The following is a 27,801-nucleotide window of genomic DNA, read 5'->3' as shown; positions in this document are numbered from 1 at the left end:
TGGACGGTCCATTACTTGAGGTCATTAAAAACCAACCACAGACTGCTGTTTAATGCAATCTCACACAAGCAACAAGGAAATTAATAACAACACATGGAATATAGAAAAATGCCCATAATAAATTGAAAAATGCAAAAAGGAGGTTGCAAAACAATATGTAGAGTGTTATTTCAATCTGACAGATTTTATATGGGATTATATGATCTCAAATATACATAAATGCAAAAAATGTTCTGAAAGTTCATATTCCAAAATGTAAAAAGGGACCATCATGGCTTGGGTAAATTATGAGTGTGAGATTCTTCTTCTGTTCTGCATATCTTTATGTCTATCTTTCTCTCTCTCTTCCTCTCTGGCACCCTCCCTTCCTCCCCGTCTCTCTCTCTGTTTTACAGTGAATATGTATTATACATTACATGCGTCTGGTACATCATAGTTACGTGTTTCTAATTATTCTATAATTAGAAATAACTATATTTAAAAAATTCTATTACAGGCTCTATTTAGTTTCTAAAAGAAGAATCTTAAAATAGACCCTCATTTTCTTCCTTTCACTGAGGTGCATATATACATGCTTTAAACCATTAGACATTGAGTTCATTCTTCCTTACATACTGATGTCCTTGTGATATGACAGGAACTTTTAAATGAGTTGCTCCTGGAAGCATCACTTTTGAAGATGGGTAAATGGTTTTGTGCATGTATCAAGAAACACATCATGGGTCTGTCACGGCCTTGCACAGAGAGATGTGTAATTCTTCATTCCAACGTGGGGCAAGCATGTCCTGGCTACTGCTGATGGAGACAGAACTACATCTCCTGTTGTAAAAATGCTAAATAAAAACCCCATCCTATTCTCTAGCTGAAACTAACTGAGAGCATCTCTAACTCCCGCATTCCACCAGAGTGTCTGCCGCAGCCTTGTTCCTCTGCTGCAAAGGCTATAATGTTGCCTTATTTTAACCGCAGACTTCCTGCCTTTGCTTTCACCTAATGAGAAGAGATCTGAGGTCTTCGAATGGTAATGATGGAAAATGTAAAGGCGAGACTTTGCCAAACTTACTCTCAAGTGGCAAAGAGGCTGTCCCCACACCGAGAAGAGAAAAATTCCGTCATTTATTTGGTAAGCCAAGGGAGAGCAACAGTTGCTTTCACAGCATTCAGTTACAAAATAAGACAAGAAAAAATGCGGCCCCTCACTATATGGAGAAAGTTAGAAGAACACAGGGTGTGATTGGTCAGAAGCCCCTTGCTCTGAAGGTGCTAACTGTCTATTTTAGAACGCCTTCATAAAGCTTTTTAAGAGGGCTACTAATGAGCAGTCATACATTTTTAAAAATATTGAATTTTTAAAATTTTATTTGAAAGTAGTGTCCTAGAAGTAGGGGTTATCTCAATTCTGTAACAGCAAAGTATACATTAGCACGGAGCTTAGCCCCACATCCAATTTTAAGATTTATCAGCATCTTTAAAAGTGCATAGTGGCATGCCAGGAATTATAACAGGGCACCTTATGAAAAATCTATGATCTTCCTTCTGAATTATATATTTACGGCTTACCGAGGATGATAGATTTCAGGTAGGTAAATGTGATTTAGGAACTGCTTTTAGGCTGTGAGCACACGGGGGTTGGCCAGGGGGGGCCTCTGTAGGGACGGGAATGCAGTGGGGTGAAGCCCTTCCCCTTCCTGCATGCTGGCTGGCATGGAAGGAGCCTGCCCACCTCTTGCTTAGGCGTGGACTTTCTATGACTTTCTGGGCAGTAGAGATCACTGTAACCTGGTAAGCATGGATTATCTGGTTTGTGGGTTACCTGTAGCCTTCAACTGAAAGTTCAGCCCATTCACAGAGTGGCTATGATGTCCCAGATATTGTTGTAGATGGTGGGAGTACAAAGAGCAATACTCCTCAGCTGAGGCCCTCCAGCCTACGACAGACCTTCACCAAAGGGAAGGCCAGGCAGGGAAAAGATGCAGACTCTCCGGGGAGCTCATCCTGAGCCTGCTAATGAGTTGAGGGTGGCCTAAGGAGGGACAGAGCTTGAAATGTCTAAGGGCAATGACTTTTGAATTATGGTATCTGTCAACTGTGTGTCTTCTTGACGTCTCATGACCAGTTTACTATTTCCTACAACGGAGGTGTTGACATCTGAATAAAACAGAAAAAAAAAAATCCCAATTTGTGTTTGAATATTAAACACACTTACTCATTAGCAACTAAACCCAATTTAAAGCCTTCAAAAGGTTATAATTCTGGGGAAAGCTTGGGTGGCCTAGAGATAGCTAACTGGAGAACTGAGCCATCTGTCCCATGCTAGTCTCAAGGACGAACACTTTATTGAGTCCTTGTATCCGTGGGAACGCTACAGCTCTGCCACATGAGCGTGGATGCCTCAGTTTCCTCTCCGATGCTGACTCAGGAAGCCAGGGAGACTGCAGGGCCTCCAGGAGAGGCTCAATGGCCTTCTTCATGCCTGGGCCAGACCCATGGTTGACTCCTCATTCAGCCTGTCTTAGGAGAATGAGCCGTTCCAACTTACTTGGTCACAACCCATTTAAATGGATACTGGCAAACAGAAGACAAGAAATCTCTGAAGCTTTGGGCTCTCCAGAAAAGGAAGGAAGGAATCAGTACTCTCTCGAGTGCATACCGGGTACCAGGAGCTATGCTAGCTGCACTTATAGATGCTATCTCATTAGAGAACCATAAGCATATTCAACAGCTATGAGAAAATTCAAAATACAATGCATAATACAACACATTGTGTGTTCCGAATTTTTCCGTAAGAAGCCCACTTCAGGAATCCCAAGGAAAAATCTTTAGCTTCTCGTAATAGCTGACATACATTAAACACTTACCATGTGGAATATGTATGCAATCCTGTGCTTAAACTGTCTCTATCTACGTCTGCAGTACAAAGGACATTGTTTTATGAGACAGGTTTTATTTCTAAGTCAGATGGAAAATCTGTAAAAATACATACAGGGCTACATCCCCACAGACGAAATAACCAAATTGACGACAGGTTTTCTCAATTTCAAAGGAACCCATGGTATTTGCCCTCACGCACCAACCCATGTTCCTTGGTTCTGACATCCGGGACTGCCGCCACTGACCTTCCTCACAGTGACCTGCATCCTGCTGACAATACCTCTCAGCATTTCCCTAAAACGGTCTTGCCACAAAGTAGATGAGGTTGGTAGCCCCGATCTGCCACCCAAGCAAGTCGTCAGAAGGTCCTGCCACCGGAGCTCCCTCGAACAAAGCTGTCTGCGGCCAGCAGGAAGCACGCCAGAGTAGTTTTTCCTTTTTATTAACAGAGGCACTTGAGTTGGAATCTCATGTTCTGAACCTGCTGTCATTATATTTTTATTTTCCCACAGACAGACTTAACGTGCTCAACTGGGTCATACGCATCTGGCGTCAGGCACGAGCTTGGATGATTTCTGAAGGGCCCAAACGAAATCAGACTGGACAGATCATTCTGTGGCTCAGAGAGTGGGCTGCACAAAATAAACTGGGAAAGTAACACAAGGGAAAACGAGAGAGAAGGGGCTGCGGAAGCCCAGGGCAGAGGGTCAATTTATCATCACTGCACTAGGGGGAGAAGTCAGCCTGGGCTTCTGGAATGTGGGATTCGCAGTGGGGAGTACTCATGATTGTGCAAAGCCCTGCAAGGAGTCTGGACCTCTTCTCCGAGAAGGGATGTGACACCAGTCCCGCGGGGTGAGAGGTTCTCCCCCACCCCTCCCCTCTCCCCCAGGACCCAATCAGCGCTTGCCCAGGAAGGAAGCAGCCACATAGCACCATGTTCAGAAACCATTCACAAGTGAAAACAGAAGCAGAGCCTCAGCTCCCCACAGCCTGTGTGCCCAGCTCACAACCTGTGACCCGCCTGGGGCAAATATCTGCCCGCCAGCACCGCCAGCCCGCAGCCAGCAGCCAGCAAAAGCCGGCTCATTTCCATCTCCAGGCGGGGCCGCTGGATGGAAGGACCTTTCCAGGTCCAAGGGAACAGGTTTCATTTACTGTTGCTCTACTAATTAGTGTTCAGATTTAAGGAGAAAGAAAACAAACGCCATCTTTCACAAACCGATAAATTAGAGGTGGCTATTTATAGAATCAAGGACTCATTCCAGACAACTCTCCCAGCGTACAGAAGTCACTGCAGATCCTTCACGGGGAGGCTAGCCAGGAACACAGACAAGCAGAGCGAAGCAGCACAAAACTGCCAGGGCAGACAAAGCACGCATGACGCCTTCATGACTCTATGTCATCCAAGGAGCCAAAGCAACGCTTCCCTTCCTTGGTTCAGATGGAGACAGGGTGGGAAGGAGGCCCTCAGCTGAGATCCTAACCACGTCCTCACATGCCAGCATTTCCAAACCTCAACAGGGTCTCTTCAGACACAGCCCTGGGCTCATTTCTTATATTTTGTGGGGTTCCAAAGGGCGCATTGTGAAAAAAATGTGGGACAAAGAGACGACGAGAAACAAACTGCAATTTACAATATATGTAAATTACTCTACTGTGAGAGGATTACACACTATGAGGCGATAAGAAACAAAATCTTCCCTCCTATCAAATGTTGTAAAACAGGAACTCATTGGCTCATTACGATATTAAAAAAAATGGAGGTATCAACGTTAGTATAGGGACATTTGACACATAAATCTGATTTGGGGTTTTTTGTTTTGCTTTGTTTTGGAAATAATAAGACTTTCTGATGAAACTGGGCCTGCCTCCTTCCACATTCGCCACTGGCTGAGCCTCTGCAGAAGGGGCAGGTGAGACCCGCCGTATTTCCTCCTCTGCACCCCCACCCATATCCATGTTGTTCCTCTGAATTACCAGCCCAGGGCTCTCTTGCAATTTCTGTTTGGAGCAAACTATCCCTGAGAATTAATATTTGCTTGGAAAAATTTGTGTGTGTCTGATTCAATATTTACTATTTGGTCAGCTGGGAAAATAAAGTGATATATATATACATACATGCAGTTCACACTGCTGGGAAAATCTCACAAGACATCGTTCTTGACAGCTCACACCAACCTGGACTGTTTCGCAGCAGTGGAATGGCAATCCTTGCTCCTACCTCATACGCACATGTTCCCACACACAGGTACACGTGCACACATACCAGCCACTACCACCACCACCACCATCACCACCACTCCAGGACTGCCACCGCCACCATGACATCACAATTACTACCACCACCACCATGAACACCACCACCACCACCACCATCGTGACCACCACCCCCAGTCCTCCTCAATTACCTGGAGTGGCAGTGCCGAAGGCCCCCCCGGCCAGCCTGCTTAAGCACTCTTGGGCATTATTTAAAACATAAGAATGACACTGATTTAGAAAAATCTGAAGGGAAGGGTTTTGTTCCTGAGCCAAGGATTCCCAGCCAAGAAATCCCAGGATTTTTGGGAAAGATGGGCTGGAAACCCTCACTGCAGAGAGTGGAGGAAACAGGCCCTCAGAAAAGAAAGCACTTGAGGGAAGAGAAGCAGTTAGAAACCAGTGCACGCCCTGAGGGAGACTTGTGTGAAGAATTTTAACTTGGGGATACTTCTCACTCACAGTTGTGGCGTGTGGAACATGGAAATAACCAGATTTAGGTGGAGGTTTTTTCCTGCTACACTGTGTTTGCAGTTGCCCCATCCCTCAGTAAATAAAGTTGAACGTGTTTCTATAGCCTTGTGAGGGGGTGGTATGAGGAGAAAGGGGCAGGGGTGGGCCCATGAATGAAGTCCGCCTACTGTAGTAGTGAGCTCGGGCGGCCATGACAAATGACAACAGGCTGGATGGATGGCTTACACAATAGACATTTGTTTTCTCATAATTCTGGAAGCTAGAAATCTGAGGTCAAGCTGTTGACAGGGCTGGTTCCTTACGAAGCCTCGCTCCCTAGCTTGTAGATGACTGTCTTCTCTCTGTGTCTTCACATGAGATTCCCTCTGAATGGGTCTGCAACCAAATTTCCTTTTCTTATAAGGACACCAGTCATACTGGATTAGGGCCCACACTCATGGCCTCATTTTAATTAATTACCTCTTTAAAGACTCCAAATACAGTCACCTTCTGAGGTCCTGGGGTTTAGGACTTCAACATATGACTTTCAACACAGGCAATTCAGCCTGTAACACCTGGTCTATTCTTCCGCTGGTGTCCAAGCTGGCATGCACAGTGCGGCCACAGCATCTTCTCAGGGGCACTTGGTCCTGGACCTTGGGGCGTTAGCCAACAGGGCCAACCTCTGTCCAGAGCTGGGCAGGCGGTGAAGGGCAGGGGAGCGGGCACAGAGGAGCAGCTGAGGGAGTGGTAAACGGATAACCAAAGAGTCTAAGAGAAAGTCTCCTCATTTCATACACATATATGCTGACACTTAAGGGTGGGCTGACCTGACATCTGGGTAAATCTGCTGTGAACCAAGAGTGGGAAAAGATGATTCCATTGCCCACATGTCAACGTGCGGATGGATGTGTAGGGCCACACTGTTCTATGAGGAGAAGAAGACCTCTCCTGGACACTACTATGAAGGGATTGTGTGACCTTGGCTCTCTCTTGTCTTTCCTAAGTCTCAGTTTCTGCATCTGTATAATGCGGGAGAAGTGTCTGGATGATATGAATGAAAACCAGTCCCTTGATAACAAGACAGCAGCTAACTACAGTAGCTCATGAATAAACAGCAGGTTAGACTCTAATGCCCTCACTGTGAAAGGCGAAGAAAAAAATAATCAGTGGGCAAAACACACTCACTCTCGTAACAGAAGCTTGGTGTCTCACCTGATGCCAGGCCCAGAATCAGCATGTAATAAAGCTTTTAAGACAGGAAGAAAAAACAGCTAGTTTCCATTAACTCTGTCAAAGTCGGTACAACACAGGAAGAAACAGAAGTGAGGACCGGCTCTCCCTCCGAGGCCATATTGGCCACAAGCGCTGTTCTCGTGCCCGGATAGACCATCTTTTTTGAAGGCCTGTTGGTACTTTCTGCAAAGTTTCTTGAAGGTGGCAGAAAGAAGAACCTAAAGAGAGAAACTTTCATTTCTCTCGTAGTTAAATCATCAAACTATGGACTGCTTAATGGGTTGAAATAGGCCTGCAATTCTTCCCCACTAGAAATTACCATCATTTCAAGAGCAGAGGCTTACCAAAGGAAGAAACCACTAAGGATGTGCACTCACCGAAGAAATCAATTTGCATCCCAAGGCAAGAGGAAATGTTACAAAGACTTACCAAAGGACAGTGTTTTTTTCCCTCGGAAAATAAGACTATAAAAAAAAAGGGATGAGAATTTCAAGCAGGAAGAAAAAACAGTCATATGAGATGTACCTTACAGAGGACAATGGACGATATGCCAAAGGGACAGATAGTAAATAATTTACATTCTTACAGCACTAGCGTGTCCCTCTGTTATGTGCTTTGTTATGTATACCAACTGCACTCTAAAATCTCGCCACGTTCTCTGGGCTACTTCAAGTTACACACACACACACACACACACACACACACACCCCATAATTTCCCATCCCCTGTCTTTATGCTGGTTACTGGGCCTTGTCATCTTTTTTGATTTGCAAATAAAATCACGCTCTCTGTTCTCTTTGGAAGACTTTTATCAGAACCATCCAGCCCTGAACAGAGAAGCATTTCAAGATCAAAAGGGAGGCAAATAATACTCTATCAGCACGCAAGATAAAGATTCACACATAATTAAGCCGGAACTATAGGATTATTTAAGTGCCTATATCTTTTAAGAATAATTGAACTGCTATAAGCTATTCAAAATACTGGGGCCAGGACTGAAAAAGAAAGGGAATTGACAAGATGTTTGTCGAGGACAAGGGGAGAAGGGAGGGGACGGGAAAGAGGGAGGGACAGACACTGGTTTAGCAGTGTCTATGTGTGCCGGGCCCTCTGTATGGCTCATTGATGAGGTAAGGATCATTGATCCCCGCTTTACAGATAAGGAAATGGGGGGTCAAAGTTAACTTGGCAAGGAGATGGAAAGAAGCAACGTATTCCATTATTTCTGTCTCCAAGCCCATGCACTTCATGGTGTCCTAAACTCTGTCCTACCGCATCCAGGGTAGAATAAAGGCCTCTTAGAGTAGTCACTCATTCACAGGACACTTTTTGAGTGTCTCCTGTTTACCAGGTACTAGAACAGACACTCCAAAGACAGAGAGAAGTAAGACAGAGAACTGACAACAGCCACCACCATTCACGGAACACTTGCTGTCTGAGAGTCAGCGTCCTGAGCACTTTTCACCTGTCATCCCATAACTCTTCACACCAAGTCTGTGTTAGGGATTGCTATCCCCACCTTACAGATGTGGAAAAGGGGTCAATGATCCCTGTGTTTATTCCCTGCACTGATTCCCTTTTTGCAGCTGTCTTCTCTGATAGTGAGATAATTAGGGCTAAAGTCATAACCGCTAAGCTGAAACATTAACTATTTAGTTTATGCATTCACTATCAACTTCCTGCATCTATTTCCCCGAATTAGCCTTCCACTTCTGCTACAAACATAAAAGGCTATCAAGGAATGTATATGACTTTGAATAAGTGAGCTAAAAATCCCATATTTTTGCATTTTATGGTAGGGAGAGAAGACCACTCCAAAGTTTACACATAACAGACTTCAAATTAGGCAAGAGTGAACACTTAGAATTCACCAAAGAAGAACAAGTTGTACTTGTGAATGTTTCTACAGTTCTTTGCTGCTCTTTCTTCAGCAAATCCTTTGGTTCTGGTGACAACGGTCCTCTTATAGTCAGAGATGGAAGGTGAACGCTTACAAACTCAAAAACCCTTACGGCCCAAACCTGGTCAAGCTAAGTATCTTAATTCAACGTACAGGCAGAGTACCAGCAGTATACAATTCAAGTGCCTTCTGTCATGGGGACAGCAAACTAGAAACAAATCATTAATGCCCTCCTGGTTACGCACTCAGAAGTGTACCTGCTAGGTCAGCCTCTAAATGGGTCCTTTCAAGAAGAGTCAATTTTGTTTTATTGGGAAGGAGAAATACGAAATAGAGCCAGAAGGTTAATATGAGTTTAAGAGGAACATAGGGTTATCTTGGCAATTAAAGGCTCTCCAGGAGGTTAATTACCCACACCCAGCACTTTAAACTCACACGATGTATTAGCAGTTACAAAAATCCGTGTACAGCAGAGAACTCTATTCTGCACTCTGAATGGTATTATTTTGCTCTGTTTTGGGAGGACTCAGTTAAAGCAGTACCCTTTCCATGATCCATCCAGAAAAAAAGAAATGAATGTCATTGAAACCATCACAGCCAAGTTATGTAGGAAAAACACAGCGTGCTGAAGAACTGCTACGATTTAGAAAGTGAGAGCAAGAGTGTGCATGCGAGAGAGATAAAGGGAGATGGAGAGACTGAGCGAGACAGAGAGGGAGACTGAGATTAGCTGGTGTTTGAAAACCTCAGCCACAGAGGTGACTAAAAGAAAGAGCACAGATGATAGGGATCCTGGGAGACGGGCAGAGCGTTGGTGGGTGCTTGGGGCCAGTCGGATTGGTTCGGCTGACCCAGGATGTTTAAAATCTCCACTCTGAGAATTCAGAAATGCCAGCGTGCTGCCCGTGGGCCAGAATCATGATGGGGTTTGTATCAGACCCTTCCCTTTGACCCACTGCCTTCACCCTGGTTGAAATAAATTTCTAGGTCCAACACGGAAACACTGCTATCTCAGGGGCCACATCAGCAAATGGAGACTTAGCTAACTTCCTTGCCTCTGTAAACCCTCTGCTTGACCAGAACCAAAGGACATCCAGTCAGCCAATCCCCAAACACCAAGCCAACCCTGGGCTCTATCCTTACTTCTTTGTTCTTTCTCACACCAGGCGAGGTTGGCTGTGTGGCCTCAGCCAGTCAGATATATTTAATTGTTCTCTTCTTTCTTCTTTACTCTTCACCCTGTGAAAGCCTTCTGCCTTCCACCCCACTTTGCAGCCACCGAGTGGACGCAGCCTGCTTTGTGAAGCGGCTAAGTTTGTTTCTAGAACCTTAACTGTCTTCTTGGGTTATTTTTTTTTTTTAACAACCTTCATCCGAACCCATCATCACGTCTCACGTGGATCCCTCTAGAAGCCCCCCAGAGTCTCCCTGCTACCTGTGCCCTGCCCCAGCCCATTTCTGCTCAGCTGAGAAGCTTATACTGGCAAGCATATCATGTCACTCAGGCTTACTAGCTTTCCACTGCACTCACGCAAAAATGCGTCATCCTTACTACAGCCCTGTTTGCCTCCTGCAACTTCATTTCCTACCATCTTTACCCACGCCTACCTTTAAACCCTTAATCACACTGGCCTAGGTGATCACACTGACCTTGAACAGAATCTTGGCTTCACGTCACCAAACGTCACCCACTCAAAGAGGCCCTCCTGACCAGTCTATTGGATGTTGCCTACCACCCCCACTTTCAGCCACTATCGTGGAAACTTCTTTGAGTGGCCTCGGAGAGCCTGTATCTGAACTTAAGGCTTTTATTCGTTTATTACATGCCCCCTGCCCCTTCCTGTTTACTCTGTATCCCCAGCACTCAGGGCAGACCCTGGGACCCAGGCCACATCCAGCGGCTGACGTCTGAGGCTCCTTTCTACACGTCAGCTGCCTTCGAGCTACTCTCTGTCCTGGAGCGTGGAGATGAAGTCAAACATTCGGGAGGTTTGGGCATTATGACACTATAGGATAATTAAAACAGCAACAGGTACGGCTACACTTTACTGAGCACCTACTTAGTGCCACATTCCGGACCGGGTGTTAGACACATATTTCTCCCAACAATTCTAAGAGGCGGCTAGAGGCTTTATGACACTACTTCCCAGGCAGATTAATCCCAGGTGCTGAGAAATGATGTGCCAGATCCATCGGTGTGACCCTACAGGATGGAACTATTTGGTCAGTATTTGTGTTAAGTCTGTAAAGGATGCAAAACTGTTAAGGATTCTTCTGGGAAGTAAATTCAAATGCCTGGAAAACACTCTTCCCTAGAGTCACACTCTGCACCAACCTCCACCCCCCCAAGACACCACCCTTTCTTTCCAGGGACAAGGCAGTAAGGGATCTTGGGCAGATCCCCCAGCTAATGAGATGCCCTCCTTTTCCCCACGGGCAGGTAATGGGTTCAACTATCTGAGATCACATCCCCAGGAGTCCTGGCCTCTGTTGCAAAGAAAAGGAGCACATAAATATAATATAAGGTGTTACTATTCTGGCAAATGTACTCTAATTCCGGACCAGATACGAACTGCAGCCCAGTAGTATGATTTTGAAAAAAAAGAATTATAACAATTATTTTTTTGGCAGCCTGGAGTCTTTCATCTTTATGAGATGATAGCAATGCTTTAAAAGGATTATCACAGTGCTGCATGATAATAATAATAATCCTTTATTATGTATAATGCTTTAAGAGTTTTAAAAGTACTTTGATATAAAATATAAGGGTTGATCCTAATAGCAATCCTTTGAGGTATATGGAGGAGTAATTATTTGCCACATTTCGCAGTAGGGGAAACTGAGGTCCAGGGCAATTAAACAGCTTTTAGCCATTGAAGCTAATCGTGGCAGGGCTGCTCCAGGATTTTAGGCACCACTTCCTAGTCCAGGGATTAGTAAATAAATCCTTGCTGGTGAACTGATTTAAAGGAAAATACCAGAAGAGATTCGAAGAGTGTGTGTGTGTGTGTGTGTGTGTGTGTGTGTGTGTGTGTGTGTGTGTGTAGGACCTGCGGATTCCAGTGAGTGATTCTTAGGGACTAACAGACCGTTTTAGAAGCGCGGATGTGTGATAAAACCTTAACAAAGCCCTAACTTCCAAGCATTGTCATCTGTTCCGTATCAGACTATCACGCTGAAATCCCAGTGCCATACATACCACCCAGACTTCAAGCTCCCAATAAAGATACTCGATATGTATAGAAAGAACGTTCCACGAAGCTCTTTCATATCTATTTTCTCATCTTTTGCCTTATGGTGTGTTTTTTTTTCCCTCCAGAAATAACACTCTTACAGTTTATACTGATGCTGTTTCTGTCTTAATGAATTATAGGAGTACATTTTATGGTTTCAGAAACAGTCGTCTCGGGCAGTGAATCAACTAGCAGGCTTCTCTTCCTCCACCCTCTCCCCAGAAAAGAAATGAGAAGCAAAGCAACACGCGTCTTCACAAATGATGTACTTTGCTCTGATCACAGCACTTTGGCTCTTGCTCTCTTCACATCCCAGGCCCTGGAGGCTCCCAGGGCTCTGCTCCTGAACCTTCTTTTCTGATGATTGACAAAGGGGCCTGAAGTCAAGGCAGAGATGTTGCCGCATCTGCCTGTTTTCAGAGGAAGGCAAAGGCTGCTCTGCCACCCCTGCTCGGCCCACAGGAGCGTGTTGGGACGAATGCACCAGAAATCTCCACCTTCAGAACCGATCAGCCCAAGAGAGACATCTTCACTTCGGAATCCACAGTTCAAATATATTAAAGTTCTAATCTACATTGAAGGTTAAAGAAGTTTAGTGAAAGTCAGTTTTAATGAATGCTAGTTCCCTCTATGCACTTACCTCTAGAAAATGTTCTGCCTGCTGTTCTCGATCCAATTTCCTTGAGGTTGTTGTAATCAGACCTGCGTAGAAATGAGAATATTTGACTTTTAAATATCTGGGGCAAGTGGCTTACTGAGCACGGGAAGCAAATCCAGTTAAAGGAAAAGCAAAAATTGATAGGGAACAGTAACATTCCAATCCCCAGTGACCGTCAGGATGCTCTCTGAATTATCCTTAAAACAAAATAAAATTTACAAAGAAAACCTGAAAAATTTGTTCTAGCTCTGCATACCTCAGTTAGGTACCGTAATCACTCTGGGGATGTAGAAACTCACCGAGGAACCACTGTTTTCCTAATAATGAGGAATTTCAATGATTCATTTGCATATGACTGAAATTCTACAGTAAGAGCCTCATTAAAGATTTCAGAGTTCTTGAACACTAATAGGTTGTTGACGCTGATCAGAATCAGGCTATGAAATAGCACTTTCTTATTTAACGTTTTAATGCTGGTGTCATTTTCTGTTACCCTTGACAAAGAAGGTTACTTCTGTAACAGCTACTCGTACACATAATTATTTCAAATTTAATAACTTATATAACCGAAGGCCTCCCACTGTAATTTTATCATTTTGTTTTCTGTGTTGAAACCTTTACACAAAATCAGCTCCACATGGGAAATATCTCCGTATCTTTCCTTCGAATGGTGTTTCCCGTGCACGAATCGCTCCTTTGAGCATAAAGACAAAGAAAAGGCAATGAGAAGACACAACCTTCAAGGCTGCCCAGCTTTATTGCACCAATTTGTCTTTTGTAGGTTTTATTATTATTATTGTCAAATGGCAATTAGGAAGTCAAATTTATATCCCATTTCTTGATGCACACTGTCCCTGAAGACAAGAGACTATGGATTGGGCTGTTTTTGCAACTTGTGCTGATGGACAGAAAAGAGCAGAGAAAATCACATATAAAGCTCGCTCCCCCCACTAGTGAGGTATGGGAAGTATGGAAAAGGCATTTTACCAAGATCTGCTGAGGAACTCATGACCTCCAGCTTACAGTTCACACGTACGTGGTGGGTGGGAGCACATGGATTTTAGAGAAAGCCAAGAAAAGACCCCAGGAGGTGAAATGGCCTTCAAAATAAAATCCCACTGGGGGTAGCATGGCTCTTAACAAATTGGCCCCACTCCCCTTCACTCTCATCTGTCCACACTCCCCATGGGAGGGAAAGCTGTGTTCCCACTGCGCAAATGATCTGTCTTTCCATGAATTCTTTCTGGAAGCTGCCCCACCTCACTGCTTCACCTACAGATGATTCAAATTAAGCTCAGATGTTAGAGAGGTGACCTGTCTTCCAGGATTAGGTGCCCATCTGGTGTGTCCCAACACAACCAGTGTATGCCTCCATCATTGTTCTTTGCTCTGTGCTATAATCCATTGTTCACATGTGTGTATGGCCCCACTAGACGAGTTGACAGAGTTCCTTCATGGGAAGGGTCTGCCTTTTCATCCTGAAGCCCTGCTGCCCTCCTAGCCACTGGCCTACAACAAAGAATAGGAACTTCATTAATGCTCAGTTGACAAAAGTTGCCGTAGAAGAGAGAATTTATATTCTAATCTTCAGTTTTGCCACAGACTTAGAATGTGTTTGTTCGGGAAGGTACCGTTCTGCGTGCCGGGAGAGTATCTGTGGGTGGACTGGGGTGCATGCTTCTCATATGCATTTGAAGCCACTTACTGAGAGCCTCTGTCTGAATGGCGCGGCGCGAGGCACTCCTGGGATACGGATCAGCTACCGTCTGAGGTTCCGGAGAGAAGACCGGTATCAAGAGTTTCAAGTGGGACAATCAGTAACTTCTCTTCCCTAGCGGCCCATCAGAACCCCTCCGGGGAACCTCAACAACTCAGATCCTGTGCCTGCTCCATCGCTCATTTACTGTGTCCAAGTGTCTGGGGTTCTCTAATTCTCAAAGGAGGCTCTGTGCCATTTCACTCTCCTTTGGTGAATCTCGGTATGACTTTTTACTGACGTTAATTTTTCTGCCCAGCCACATCCAGGAATGAAACGCATCGAGCTGCTTTAGCATCTGGCTCAGTGTGCACAGGGGGGTCAGGGATGAATGAGGGGGAGACAGAGGTGGTGTGAGTGCCCTGGTGGCTGAGGTGATAAAGGAGGAATAAAGGGGGGGGGCCCAGCTCTCTGGTTCGTACTGACTAAAGGTCAGTGTGGCGACACCAAGGGGCACCTCACACACAAATCTGATGCCTTCATTTCCAGGCCGTTCTATCCAACAAGGTCACATGTCACAATGGCACTTTTTTCCAAGTAAGAAGTAACTGTCTTCTCAGAAAGGAAAGGGAGGCTTTCGCGAACCTCACCACCTCTTCAGGGGGCTTCCTCTGTGAAAGGTCACAATGGGAATGAGAAACACTAGTTAGAGGGAGGCTATACATGGATGAAAGGGCTGTCAGCCTTCACTGTGCTGGTTGCCTGCTGCTCTTCCAGGCACAAAAGACCAGGAGCCCTTTGCCCTCTGTCCCCCCTAGGACACTTGTGTCACATCAGGCCCTCCTCACTGGGTCAGGCAGCCGTGGCCCCCTGGGACGTGCCATCCACAGGGAAGAGGTCAGGCTTTCTCTCCTGATTTGTCTTAGGGTGATTTCTTTCTTTCTTTCTTTCTTTCTTTCTTTCTTTCTTTCTTTCTTTCTTTCTTTCTTTCTTTCTTTTTCTTTCTTTCTTTCTTCTTTCTTTCTTTCTTTCTTTTTCTTTTTTTTTTTGTAAGGAAAGCCACTTATTTGCACAATGCTTATGTGGGACTGGGAGAGCAGTGTGGCTTCCCTGTCATCGGCATCCTGTCACCAGGATGTGTTTTTCACATATTTATCAGCCAACCGAGAAAGAAACAGCCTTCCTGTAAAGTCTGAAACATACACAACAGTGAACCTGGAGCTGTGAGAAAGACAAGCAGTCTCTGGTCCTGGACAAAAGGCAGGAAAACCTCTGTAGGTTTCAGTTCTCTGTGTTTCCATTATCTTTATTTTCACAGATAGAAGGTAAAAGGCAGGTAAAAAAAAAAATCTAAGTCAAAAGTGAGAATCGGTAGGAAATCAGATGAGGTGGGGTGGAGGACAGGAAATGATGTTCGTGGAGACAAGGTTTCTTCCAGGGTGATGAACATGCTCTAAAATTACAGATTGTGGTGATGGTCACACAATCCCATATGTATTCTGAGAACCACTGAATTGTATACTTCAAATGGGTGACTGTCATTGCATGTAAATTACATGTCAGTAAAGCTGTTTAAAAATCAGGAGGAGATCATAAACTCTGCCTTTTAGATTTTAACAAGCCCCTCATGTTTGGAGAAGACAGACATTTAAAAATAAATGAAAGAAAGGACGGATAAGTTAGTTTAGGAATCAGGCATGAAGACGGGTTGGGATGAATTGTCCACGGGGAGTTTTTTGGGTAATGAACATAATGTTTTTTTGGGTTAAAGCCACAACTGGCAGTTATTTGTACTAGGAAATAATCCTTGTTATCAAGATGGGACCAGCTACACCAAGAAGGGGCAAGAGCTCTCCTCCTAAAGAGACATACTTGGATGAGCTCTGGCACTTAGCAGCACCGTTTTTCAGTCAGAGAGGAACGCAGCGAGCCATCCTCCCAGTCCAGAGGAATTCACCAAAATAGCCAATGCTGCGTGAGTCTTCATTTTCAACAACTCTGTTGTAGCTGAATGTAGCCGGGCCTTAGAAGAGGGGAGAGGATAGAACAGAGCACCCTCTCTCTCTCCAGCTCTTCTGATGCATCACCGGGGAAGGCAACCCCACTGTGTAATCTCTGCAGGAGAGAGGCGTGTATGTCACACACGTAACTGAAGACCCATTGGGCACAGTAAATTGGGGACTGACATGATGAAATTGAATTTCAAAGATAAATCATAGGCGAGCTTTTGAATGTGGTTTGGAGATATAAACAAACACATCATTTGATATAATTACATATGCAAACCTCCAATTTAGGAGGGGAATTACGCCAGTCCTAAGTGAATGATACTCACTAAAGCGAAGGGGGGAGAGCATATGGCTGGAACCATGCAATTACTTTAAAAATGACTAGTTTTGATTTTTTGTTGTGGAGACGGAGGACTCTCACAGTCTCTCTGACAAAGAGCCTGAGCACGAAAATGCACTGCCTGTTCAAAAGAGAACTTAGAGGGTTCTAAGTAGTTATGGTCAGAGAAGCCATACTTGTGAGATGACATCTTTCCCTGGCTTTTTCTCCCTGTGGGTGTCCTGGGTCGCAGCTGTGTAATCTAACTGCTGTGACGTTCACATTTTCTTTAAGTGCTACTTGAAGCAATGCAGGTCTTAGCTGCTTCAGCATAATTTTCCAAGACTGCTGGAAGCTGAGTTCAGTATCAAAAAAATACAACTAGAATTATCAGCCCTGTGAGCTACAATTAGTACTTTGTCTTTCTCATCTTCATTTCCTCTGCTCTCCACTTTTCCATGCCTGCCCCCAGCTGTCTGGTAAACCCCTCCCCGTCCTTCCAGACAGTTCACATGGTGCCTCTTGATGAAGCCTTCTCTGACTTTCCCTCTAGCGTGTTTCAGGTAACCCATCTGTGGTCAGGATCCCCCTCTAGACCACAGTTTCAGGAAGGCAGAGATTTTGACCTCAGGAACCGAGAGCAGCACCTGTCACAGTTGTTAAACATGTAAATACTACTATCACGGCACCCAATATGTGGCTCTGTTTGTTAGCGAATTGTTCCTAATATGATCCAATAAAGGGGTAAAACACAGATCTTATTCACCTCATGTTCTTGGTACTTAACACAGAAGCTAGCACCTTGTAAGCAAAATTCACTTGAATGAACCTTCCAGACGCTCAGTGCTGTTTTATACAGAGTGGCCACAGTGGTCCTAAACCATGGGAATCAGAGTGACCTGAACGCTCTATTTCATTCCTTGAGTAATTTCAAGGTCTTCCCAATTTTTGGAATTCCCTTTCATGCTGAACGTTGGAGGTGTTTAGAACAATTGCTGACAGGCTTTTATTTTTTTTATTTTTTAGCTGCTGATGACAGCTTTTTAATCTTTAATGTTATGCACAGAGGCTTTGTGGCTGTTTCCACAGTCTTCCACATCCTGGTTTCTATCTAATTTATGCAGAAAGGTGGGAAAATGATCATATTATAGTATCCCACATTCGCTGAGTACTATGTGGCCGCCACTGTACTAAACAGTTCACATACATGCTCGCATTGAATCTCACAGTTACAAGAGACGAGAACTATTCTGACTCCATTTATAGGAGGAAATTGACTTAAATAAGTTGCCCAAGGTCACCAGCGATTAAGCCATCATTCCTACCAGGGACGCTAATTCTGAAGCCTCTTCACTGTCTCCCTAGCAGATGAGTATGTGCAGTGGTGGCAAAGCCCCTGCCTGGGAGCCCGGAGACCTGGGTCCTGGCCTCAGCCCTGTCAGTTATTGGGTATGAGTTTCCAGGCAATGACATGGTTTCCGTAGGCCTGTTTCCTTACCTGGGAATGTCCTAAGTCTCTTTTCAGTGTAAGGAGTCTACAATAATATAAAAACATTAAAAGGAGATCATTCTCTGATCTCTCACTGACCTCACTTTCTTCTTGGTGGACCTAAGCCCCGGCTGAGCAGGATGTGGGTGCGTCACCCAGGCAGGAACAAGAGGGGCTGCGTTCTGTTTTTTATTTATCCAAAAAATCTTCATACATTTTGAGTATCAACCCCTTATTGGAGATATCATTTGCAAATACCTTCTCTCACTCAGTAGATTGCTTTTTTGTTTTGTTGATGGTTTTCATTCACTGCACAAAATCAACACTTAAGCACACACGTGTCTCTCAAAAGGAGGAAAACAAAAATATCTGTTAACTACGAGTGTGTGTTTTTAAGTGAAAAAAAAAAAACTTTAGTTATTCTCATGTTTATTTTCTCTTCCATAAGATCCCAACTTCTAGAACTTCCATTTCAGCTCATCAGTTCAATTCAGCCCATCAGAAGCCTTCAAGTGTCGCCTGCCTATTTACATGTGGACATAAGGCTGTGCACTGAATTTGGAGAATGAAGTGGACACACAATAAGTGCAAATTTCAGCGCAAATGCAAATTCAAATGCAAAGATTTTGATAGGAAAAATTAAAGTTGGAGTGAAGGCATCTATTAAGTTTGTTTTAAAGAAAGAACCAGATAATATGTGTTCTATAACAAACAATATTTCTTTTTTTTTAAAGATTTATTTATGTATTTGAGAGAGAGAGAGTGGGAGAGAGTGTGGTGGGGAGGGGCAGTGGGAGTGGGAGAGAATGAAGCTCAAGCAGACTCCCCGCTGAGCGCAGAGACCGACACGGGGCTCGATCTCATGACCCTGAGATCATGATGAGCAGACTCCCCGCTGAGCGCAGAGACCGACACGGGGCTCCATCTCATGACCCTGAGATCATGATGAGCAGACTCCCCGCTGAGCACAGAGACCGACACGGGGCTCCATCTCATGACCCTGAGATCATGACTTGAGTCAAATTCAAGAGTCGGACACTTAACTGACTGAGTCACTTGAGTGCCCCTGAACAATATTTCTTTAAAAAGACAAGAACCACCAGAAATAAAAAATACACAAGAGCTAAAGCATCGGTTATGATGGGGTTAAAAAAAGGGTCTGGAAACTGGCTCCAGCAGACAAGTTTCTCAAGTAAGAGCTGTTTCCTGAGATGTAAAGATTTGGAGTTGCTTGACTGAATACACAGTGCTTCTATTAAATTTTCTTAAGAAAATCTGACAGGGAAATCACTGATGGAGCTTTATCCTGCAACCTCAACTTTTCTTTATAGACAGTGACTTCGAAGATGCCAGTAGAAGCTTTAGAACTGTGTAAGTGAGGATGCATCCTGAAGCAAGGATGAAGACCCTGTGGGTCACACGTGGTTCAGAGCTGGTGGTTTTCTGTTACAGATAAGTGTCATTTGCTTTCTTTGCAAGCCAATGGATGGCATTTCTCAAGTCTGCCTGAGCAGTAGGGAAAGTGCAGGCAGGATTCTTCTGCCAGAAACACTTTCCCCCTTGGATATAGGACGCTGTAGCTGCTCCAGGTAGCACAGGGGAAAGAGCCAGCTTGTGCAGGAGGAGTGCTGAGGCTGGCACACACCCTTGTACCGTCACTTCAGGCCCCATTGACAGATGGAGTTGCCCACAGCTCGGAGGGAGAGTTCTGAGGTTTGAGCAAGCCCTGCTCCCTTGCTGTACTACTCACTACGGACAAGATCGATTAGGGGATCGGGGTCAAGGTAACTTGTCATCAGGGTGAAGGATAAGATAGTGGCCAATGAGGGAGGAATAATGAAGATGTTGTTTGGTGGAGAATATTCCAAAGACCTCTTCTCTGAATAATTCTCTCCTGTACCACGTGTTCCTGCCACACACACCCACATAAGCATGCACACACACACACACACACAGAGGACCAAAGATGCTGTGTATGAGTCTACTTTTGCCAGAATACCTGGGTACTTACCAGTCCCATCTGTTCTTCCCTGAGTTTCTCTCCCCATCACCAATCCCCATGGCTCTCCCTCCTAATCTCACACAGCCCTCTGGTTCTGCCTTCTGGTGTGGCCTAGATGAAGAAGGATTTATGTACTTGAAGAAGTCTCTAGGGGATCTAGCTAACCCTTGAATGCCATATTAGATTTCTTCAGGGAACATAAGCTACAGATGGTGAACCAATATCAAGGATGTTGTATGAAATGATGCCATGTTAGGTGCCATTAACATACCACTGACGTGTGTGCTCAGATGTGCAATATGGCGCACATGTCCCCCTTATGTTTTCTGCCAAGATTTTTCTTTGCATAATTCTGAATATCAGATGACCAAAATAAGGAAGAAGTAGTGGCTGGAAATCTAAGTGACACTATATGGATGGGTCTCCCAGATGATCTAGTCCGGGAAGCATGATGGGGAACTGGTTAGCAGTGCACTGACTGGCACTCAGCCTCCGGCATCAGACTGTCTGGCCTTGCCTCTCAGTCCCGCCCACAGGCAACTGCATGGTATTCAGCAAGTTACTTAGCTTCTCTGACCAGCAGCTTATCGGTAAAATGAGGCTTCTTAAATTAAATAATTGATTTAAAATGCTTAGTTTGGTTCCTGGCACATATTAAATGCTCAAATAATGTAACTCTTATTATGAGCTCCAAAAATCATGCCTGTTGTGTCATATGTGTTCCAGGCTCTAGTCATGCTTCCTTCCCATCTTGAGACTTCCCCTCAAATATGTCTAAACATCTGGGCCACAAAAATTGTGAAATTCCTACTACTCACGATGTCACCTGACAGATAAGGAAACTGATGCTTACAGCTTGAGTGGCTGGAGTAACTTGTCCAAAAACTTATCCACCAGAAGTCCTTCGTCCGCGCAGTGTTACATTTTATCGAGAAGGTATTACACATACTTGCTGATCAGAGTGCGGCATGGGTTAGCATCATCAGCGTCACCTAGGAGCCAGCGGCATGTGCAAAACTGCGGGCTCCTCCCCCACCTAGGGGATCGTATGTACACTACATTTTGAGAAGCCTGGTTCTAGACCATGGCTGCTTTTCACACTTGGCTGTGCTTTGGAATCACGTGGGGAGCATTAACATACACTGATGCCACGGTCCCACATCCAGAAGTTCTGAATTATTTGGGATGGGCAGAGGTCAGAGCACAGAGACTTTTAAAGAGCTCCAGGTGATTCCAAAATTCAGCCAAGAGTGAGAATCTATACAGACAGTTGTTGTTGCTGGGTGATGAGGCTAAGGTAATTGATTTCTTTTGGCTTATCCGAATGGTCTAGTTCTCCCCCAAGGAAAAATACTCCATTTTAAAATACAGAAGAATTTAAAGGGGTCCCTGGCACATAGTCTTCTGTGTGTCCTCAACTGAATTCTACAAAGTTCTTTTTAAAAAAATATTTAATTTATTTATCTGAGAGAGAGAGAGAGCCTGAGCGGGGGCAGGGGTGGGGGAGAAGGAGAAGCAGACTCCCTGCCGAGGAGTCTGATGCGAGGCTCGATCCCAGGACCCTGAGATCATGACCTGAGCAGAAGGCACACGCTTAACTGACTGAGCCACCCAGGGGCTCCTGAATTCTACAAAGTTCTATTCTGAATCCACCCAGCAAAGGACTAAACCCCATGGTTGCCAGGTTTATTCTGATTTTAGATGGGACACATGCCTTGTATCTATCCCTGATATAATGGTTTATCTCAGCCACAGTTTGACTTTTTTCTGGCAGCTTTCTTGTACTGTGTTATGCCTCTATTGGCTACATCTGGTCCTCGGGTAGCACAGGTAAACACCCCCTCCATGCTATCTCTTAACCACAAAAGCATATTTGGATACAAGGCACATTAGGAAGAGAGAAAAGGATACAACAATAAGCCTTTATGTTTGTCCCCATAGCATCCAGTGAGGGAGACAGACACATATGCAAATAGCGATGATACAAGATGTGATCTAATATACCCTGGACAAGTCCAAGTACCCCAAAGAAGGAAAGATGAAATCTTGCGACGGGAAAATTTAAGGGAATAAATTGAATGTTGAATTTGTACTGGGCCGTAAATGGTGAACAAGATTCCAACAGACAGAGAAGATGGAAAACGTTGAAGTAGCAAGTTTATAGCCAGGCATGAGACAGATTAATGAGAAAGGTAAGTCTGATTTTAAATCCTACATGGTACTGGCACAAAAACAGACACATAGACCAATGGAACAGAATACAGAACCCAGAAATGGACCCTCGGCTCTTTGGGCAACTAATCTTTGATAAAGCAGGAAAAAACATCCGGTGGTTTTAAATCCTGGTTCTCTGATTTCTTAGCTGTGTGACCAAGGACAGGTTATACAACTTCTCTGATCTAAGTCTTATGGTCTCTGAAATGGGGATAGATCGAACTCCCTCCCAAGCTCTGGGGAGCAAACAGTACAGATGAAATACTTGGCACAGCGCCTTGCACTTAGCAAGGCTGTTGAAAGAACAGAAGTACCATCTATAAAAAGCAGTGCATTAACTTTTATTTTTATTAAAAGCCCTAACAGCACTGGGATGCTATTTATAATTACATCCAAGAGGGACACCTTATTGTTTTCAGATGCGTCACCTCCGACAATGTTTGAAAATGTAATAACCAAGTCTGTGAGAGTTAAGTTTCCTTCTCCTTATTCAAATGAACATTATGAAGTTCTTTAATTCCCACACACTCCAGAGGTGTGAAAACCACCACTGCACTCCCCTTTAGAAATGATTTCACTGCAAATAATTTGTTTCTACATCTGTTTTCACGTGACAGATAAAATCAGAAGGTTGGGAAAGTGCAAATTACTCAGACGATGTGTAAAGTCTTGGAAACACATTCGCGGTTCGTAGGCACGCCGTTGTCTAAGATCATCTTTGCTCTGTGATCTACACAAGGTCTTGGGCAGGAGCAATGTTTTGCAACTCAATTTAAGAAAAACCTGGGAAAAATATCGCTTGTTATGGAGAGCTTTGAACGTTATCAGAAGACTGACAACCCTCACCCCTTTTTAGATCACACGTTTTCCAGTTAATTTCCACATAATTCAATCCTTCCCTTTTGTCCTAAACTTATATATACACTGTAAAACCTCATTATTTTTCATCCCACCTATCTGAGAATTTGTAATAGTTCTGGGGCTGGTTGAAATTTACCTTTGTACTACCTAGGTAAATTAATAGGGTGGAAAGGTCCCAGGGGAATATTTAATGTACTTGAGACAAACCATCTGCAAAGCGCTTTTAATTTTAACAACCTCCATTTTGATGTTCTAATTGCAAATAGCCTATGTAACTATTCATTAGAGTCCGTCCAACCAGCTCTTTTGTTTGGTAACACTTTAATAGTTGCATTAACCTTATGTGTTGATTTGAAAGCAGTAAGCATGTGTTTCCTGAAATATTCTAGAATCTGCATTTTCAACTGCTGTAAAATCCTCTTCAACAAGAGTCTGAATTAATGGAGTTTCATGGTCTTTCTGTGCCTTGGGAAGAAGTACCACCTCTCTTAAGAATGATGAAATTCATGCTTAATCATTTATAAATGCAGCAACTTTGTGCAAGTCTAAAAATGTTGTGTGTCTCCTTTTCTTCCTCTGTAACATGGCAGTGATTTGATGGGGGAGCAATCCCCTTTTCCTCACTAGGAGTAACACACAGTATTTTTTCCCCTTTATAAATATAAGTGGAAATAAAGGAGAGGTTAGAATCTTTTAGAACTCTGTGGGAAAAACTGCTGTATCAAATCAGTGAGAGTTGTACACTCCTTATGGTCTTTTAGAGAGAACTTTATAAATAATTGCATTATAGCTTTATCACTTTGTATTCTGTTTATATGTTTGTCTCCCTCCATGGACTATGACCTCTCCAGGGCAACCGTGTTTTCATTCATTGAATGTTCATTAAAAGAATATAGGAACCTAGGCTAATCTTTGTATCTCCTATGCCTAGCAAAGTGTCTGGCGTATGGGTGGGGATCAATCAATATTAGTCTATTGGATGAACTAACTATACTATTGAAAATGTGTATGGACGTGTGTGTGAATGCAACCACACATACACCACCCAAAGCAGGTGATGGCCCGTATCTATGGGAATGATCACTCAGCATTTCTATTACAGCTTGTAAAACCTCCCATGTCTTTTGGAAAAAGCTTCTAAATAAATTCAAAATGGAATTATGTGCTGTGATAATTATTATTTTGGGTTTTTAACACAAAATGTTACAAGTTCATACAGCCATGTTTTTTTTTTTTTTGTATCATATGTCAGAGTCTGCAGTCTGTGCGGTTAATTGAGGTTAATGGGGGGAAATGGCAGATTGCCAATGCTAATGAGTTTTTCTTGACTCTTTCTAATATGTATTTTATTTCTCTTTTGCCTTTACTCTTTGTTTAACTAAATTATGTTATTTATCCAAGAATCTGTCACATGTAAGTAGGGTTGCTCACTGGCTGTCAGAGAGGGCTCAGCCCATGTTTCACTTCCCAAAGAACATTACAAGTATGTATGTGGGGGTGAGAAATAGGAAGTGGGGGTTGCAAAAAGCAGCCAGCCTCTGACTTCTCTAGGTCCACAAGGCTCTCCGCAGTGAATATCAAAATGCAGGACAAGTCAAAGGGCCTTGTAGGATCACACTCCCGGCTAGAATCTGATGAATTAATTCTTCCAACATGCAACCAATAATCTGGTGAGGAGTGTGCTAAGGGGTACCTCCGTCATGTCTTATCACAAGGGTGACTTAGGCGGCCATTTTGGCTTCTCGTTCTGAGAAAATCATTGAAAAAGCATGGCTGGGGAAAAATCAAAGGGCAGTAAATACTGGCTTGTGGGACAGGGGTTGGTATAGCGAGGTGGGGGAGGCGGGCGGCCTTGAAGACCATTGCGGAATCTGTCTCTAGATCTCATTTATTCCATGTTTATCCAGAAAATCAACATAAGTACGTATCATTTATTGAGAGCTACATGACCAAGTGACCAGCTCTGGGGAACTCCTAAATTTGTGCCCTTAACCAGCACACTGTAATTATTTGCTTGGTTTTCCTTTACTGGTTCCCTTAGGAGAGGTGGCAGAAGCTTGTTGAAGTTTTCCTCCTACTTCAGGGATGAGAGAGAGATGGCTGACCCTGGCAAACTGAAAAATAAGGGCTGCAGCTGCTGGTGGGTGTGCTGGGCACTTACGCTCAGGTCTCTCTGTCTTTCCCTCCTCCTTTTCTTGGCATCCCAACGTTGACCCCCAAGCCCTCCCATGAAGTCAGCAGAGCTGCAAATGTTTCCTCCACATTTTTAGCAGTTTTGTGTTTGGTCTTGGGGCTAACGGTTTGTAATGGGTGGGTACACAAGAGGGACCCATTTAAAAACCCACTAGCCAAATAAACATGCCACCCAGATTAAAAGAAAATGTCATCTTCTTTGTTGGCACTCTGAGAAATTCAGTATCTTCTAAACAAATGGCTCTGCCTAAGAGTCTGAGAGTAGATTTTTAAGCCATTCACAACACTGTGTCAGTCCTTTCTCAGTGAAAATGAGCTCAATTCTACTGTGGTTGTAATTAGTGGATAATTAGTACTTGTACATTTCGATGCTACATGTCATGGAACCGGTGCCTGTTAGCATCCATTCCACAAGATTATTTAGTTTTGCTGCAATTTTAATTCTTTTGAGTCACACTGGTGTCCTAGCACTAGAGAATCTGGGGCTCAAACTAGAGAGACTACGTTCTGAAATTATATTAAAAGGTTTCATTTTTCCCATGGAAAAGAAAATTGTAGGAAGGCTTTGCGTTAACGAACCAAAGCAGAGGACAGGAGAGCACGCAGGACGCATTGCACAGTCTCAGCAGCCATTCTGGGCTCTGGGTTTTTACTCTGACATGAGGTACAGACAGTCTGTTCCCATTGCTGGCTTGGCGCCAATGTACCTGCCTTCAGAGAAGGCTGGGGGTAAACAGGGAGCGGGCAGGGAATACATGATTACAGCCAAGCGGTTAAAGACTCAGGTAGAATTACACGAAAAGGTAAGGGACACAGAGGGGTGTGCCTTGAACACCCCCTGGGGGTACAAGGAGAGGCTTCCCAGGATGGGGTCTCTTGGTTTGGAATGAGAAGTACGTCGGGTGGACAAGAAGAAGGAGGGCTTTTCACCATATTCTGGTGTGACGGGGCCAGCACACAGTCAAAAAGGACTACAGTTCAGTCCCAAAGTTACTTCAAGAGGCCTTAGGGGAAACTTTGGAATTTTGTGTGATTTATGATGCCTTTCCCCCAGGGACACGCAGCCCCACAAGGTGCTCTCTTATTAGCATGGAAGTGTTTTTCATTTTTCCACGTCATGAAAGAGCACTACAGATGCCAGTGGCCACAGTCCACTCTCCATTCCTATAAGTCTCACAATACAGAGACCAAAGCCACGTGACAAGCAAGCACCTGAGCCCACACAGAAACAGGCAGGGGAAGCTAGACGAACGCTAGTCAGGTACCTCTGAAACAGAGCCTTTCCTCACCTCTCCCTTTGCTTCCTCTTGGAAAAGACACTTCTGTATGGTGAGCAACCTTCCCAGTTTGCCAGAGATTGGCCCATTGTAGCGCTGGAAATCCTAGCTCCGTGTTCCATAGGATCCTCAGTGTTGGGCAAACCAGGATGATCGATCACCCTAGTTTTAGATCACAACTGAACGCCAGGTGTCTGGGACTATCTTACCAAACAGATCTTCAAGGCTGGATTCATGACAGAGCGTTTGCTATCTTGCCCTGGCATGCACGTTGGCTGGTAGATGGGGAAACTGAGGCACAGAGAGGGACAGCACCTTGTCAGATTTCACAGTGCTTAGCTCTGACTAGGTACTAGCCCCGTTCAAAAACACTCAGAACTGCTTTATGACTTCTTTTTGTCTTCCTCACGTAAGCACACATTTCTAAACACTCCCCTCAGCTTCTCCCTGACTTAGCTAACAACTGATACCATTTTCTGATTATTCTCTATGCAACCAGGGGTACACTGAGCACTTTACAGGCAACACTTCATTTTATCTTCCACAAAACTCCAAATTTCTTTTATCAAATTGCTAAAGACTATTATCACCCCAGTCCTTCAGATGGAAGAGACTGAGTCTTAGAAAGACCAGGAAAATTTGCTAGAGTTACACAGCTAGTGAGAAAGATTTGAAACTTGATCCAACTGTCTGCTTCCAGAATCCTTATTCTTTTCACGAGGATACAAGACTCCTCTTCCTATTCGATTTGATCTTCATTTAAAATTACTCATCATTTAACTAAAATATTTGAAAAAGCACAAGAATGGCTTTCTCATTCTCCACATTTTATTCCATCTCCCACTGAGTATTTCATTCACCAGAAAGGCATCTTCAGGTAAGAGTCTCTACTTGCTTCTCAGTTCCCAGTGGGCCTGGGGCCACGTCAAACCTTCCCACTGCAATACTGCTTCAGAAAAATGCAAATTTGATGTGTGGACAGTGTTTTTGGTTTAAGCCATTGAGCTGTTGTAGGATCAATCCAGTTAAATGCCAATGACTCCCCCATCAACTGAAGGTGATCCTAAAGGAATCCAAGCGCCATGCTTCTCTTAAAAAATCTGCCAAGACCTCCACCATTTGGATTTCCTA

The 27,801-nt window shown here is 44.1% G+C and overlaps 1 protein-coding gene across 1 annotated transcript in view; it reads right to left on the bottom strand.

Moving 5' to 3' along the window:
* Positions 1 to 27,801, bottom strand: part of FAT3 (FAT atypical cadherin 3) — a 635,693-nt gene that overhangs the window by 165,639 nt on the left and 442,253 nt on the right. Inside the window, exon 4 of the mRNA XM_044386515.3 lies at positions 12,593 to 12,654. Within this exon, the coding sequence (XP_044242450.1) occupies positions 12,593 to 12,654 (62 nt within the window). The remainder of the gene's footprint in view (positions 1 to 12,592; positions 12,655 to 27,801) is intronic.

Source organism: Ursus arctos, unplaced genomic scaffold (assembly GCF_023065955.2).
Source record: "Ursus arctos isolate Adak ecotype North America unplaced genomic scaffold, UrsArc2.0 scaffold_22, whole genome shotgun sequence".
NCBI classification, from domain to species: Eukaryota; Metazoa; Chordata; class Mammalia; order Carnivora; family Ursidae; genus Ursus; species Ursus arctos.
This window is presented reverse-complemented; position numbering and strand designations above follow the sequence as displayed.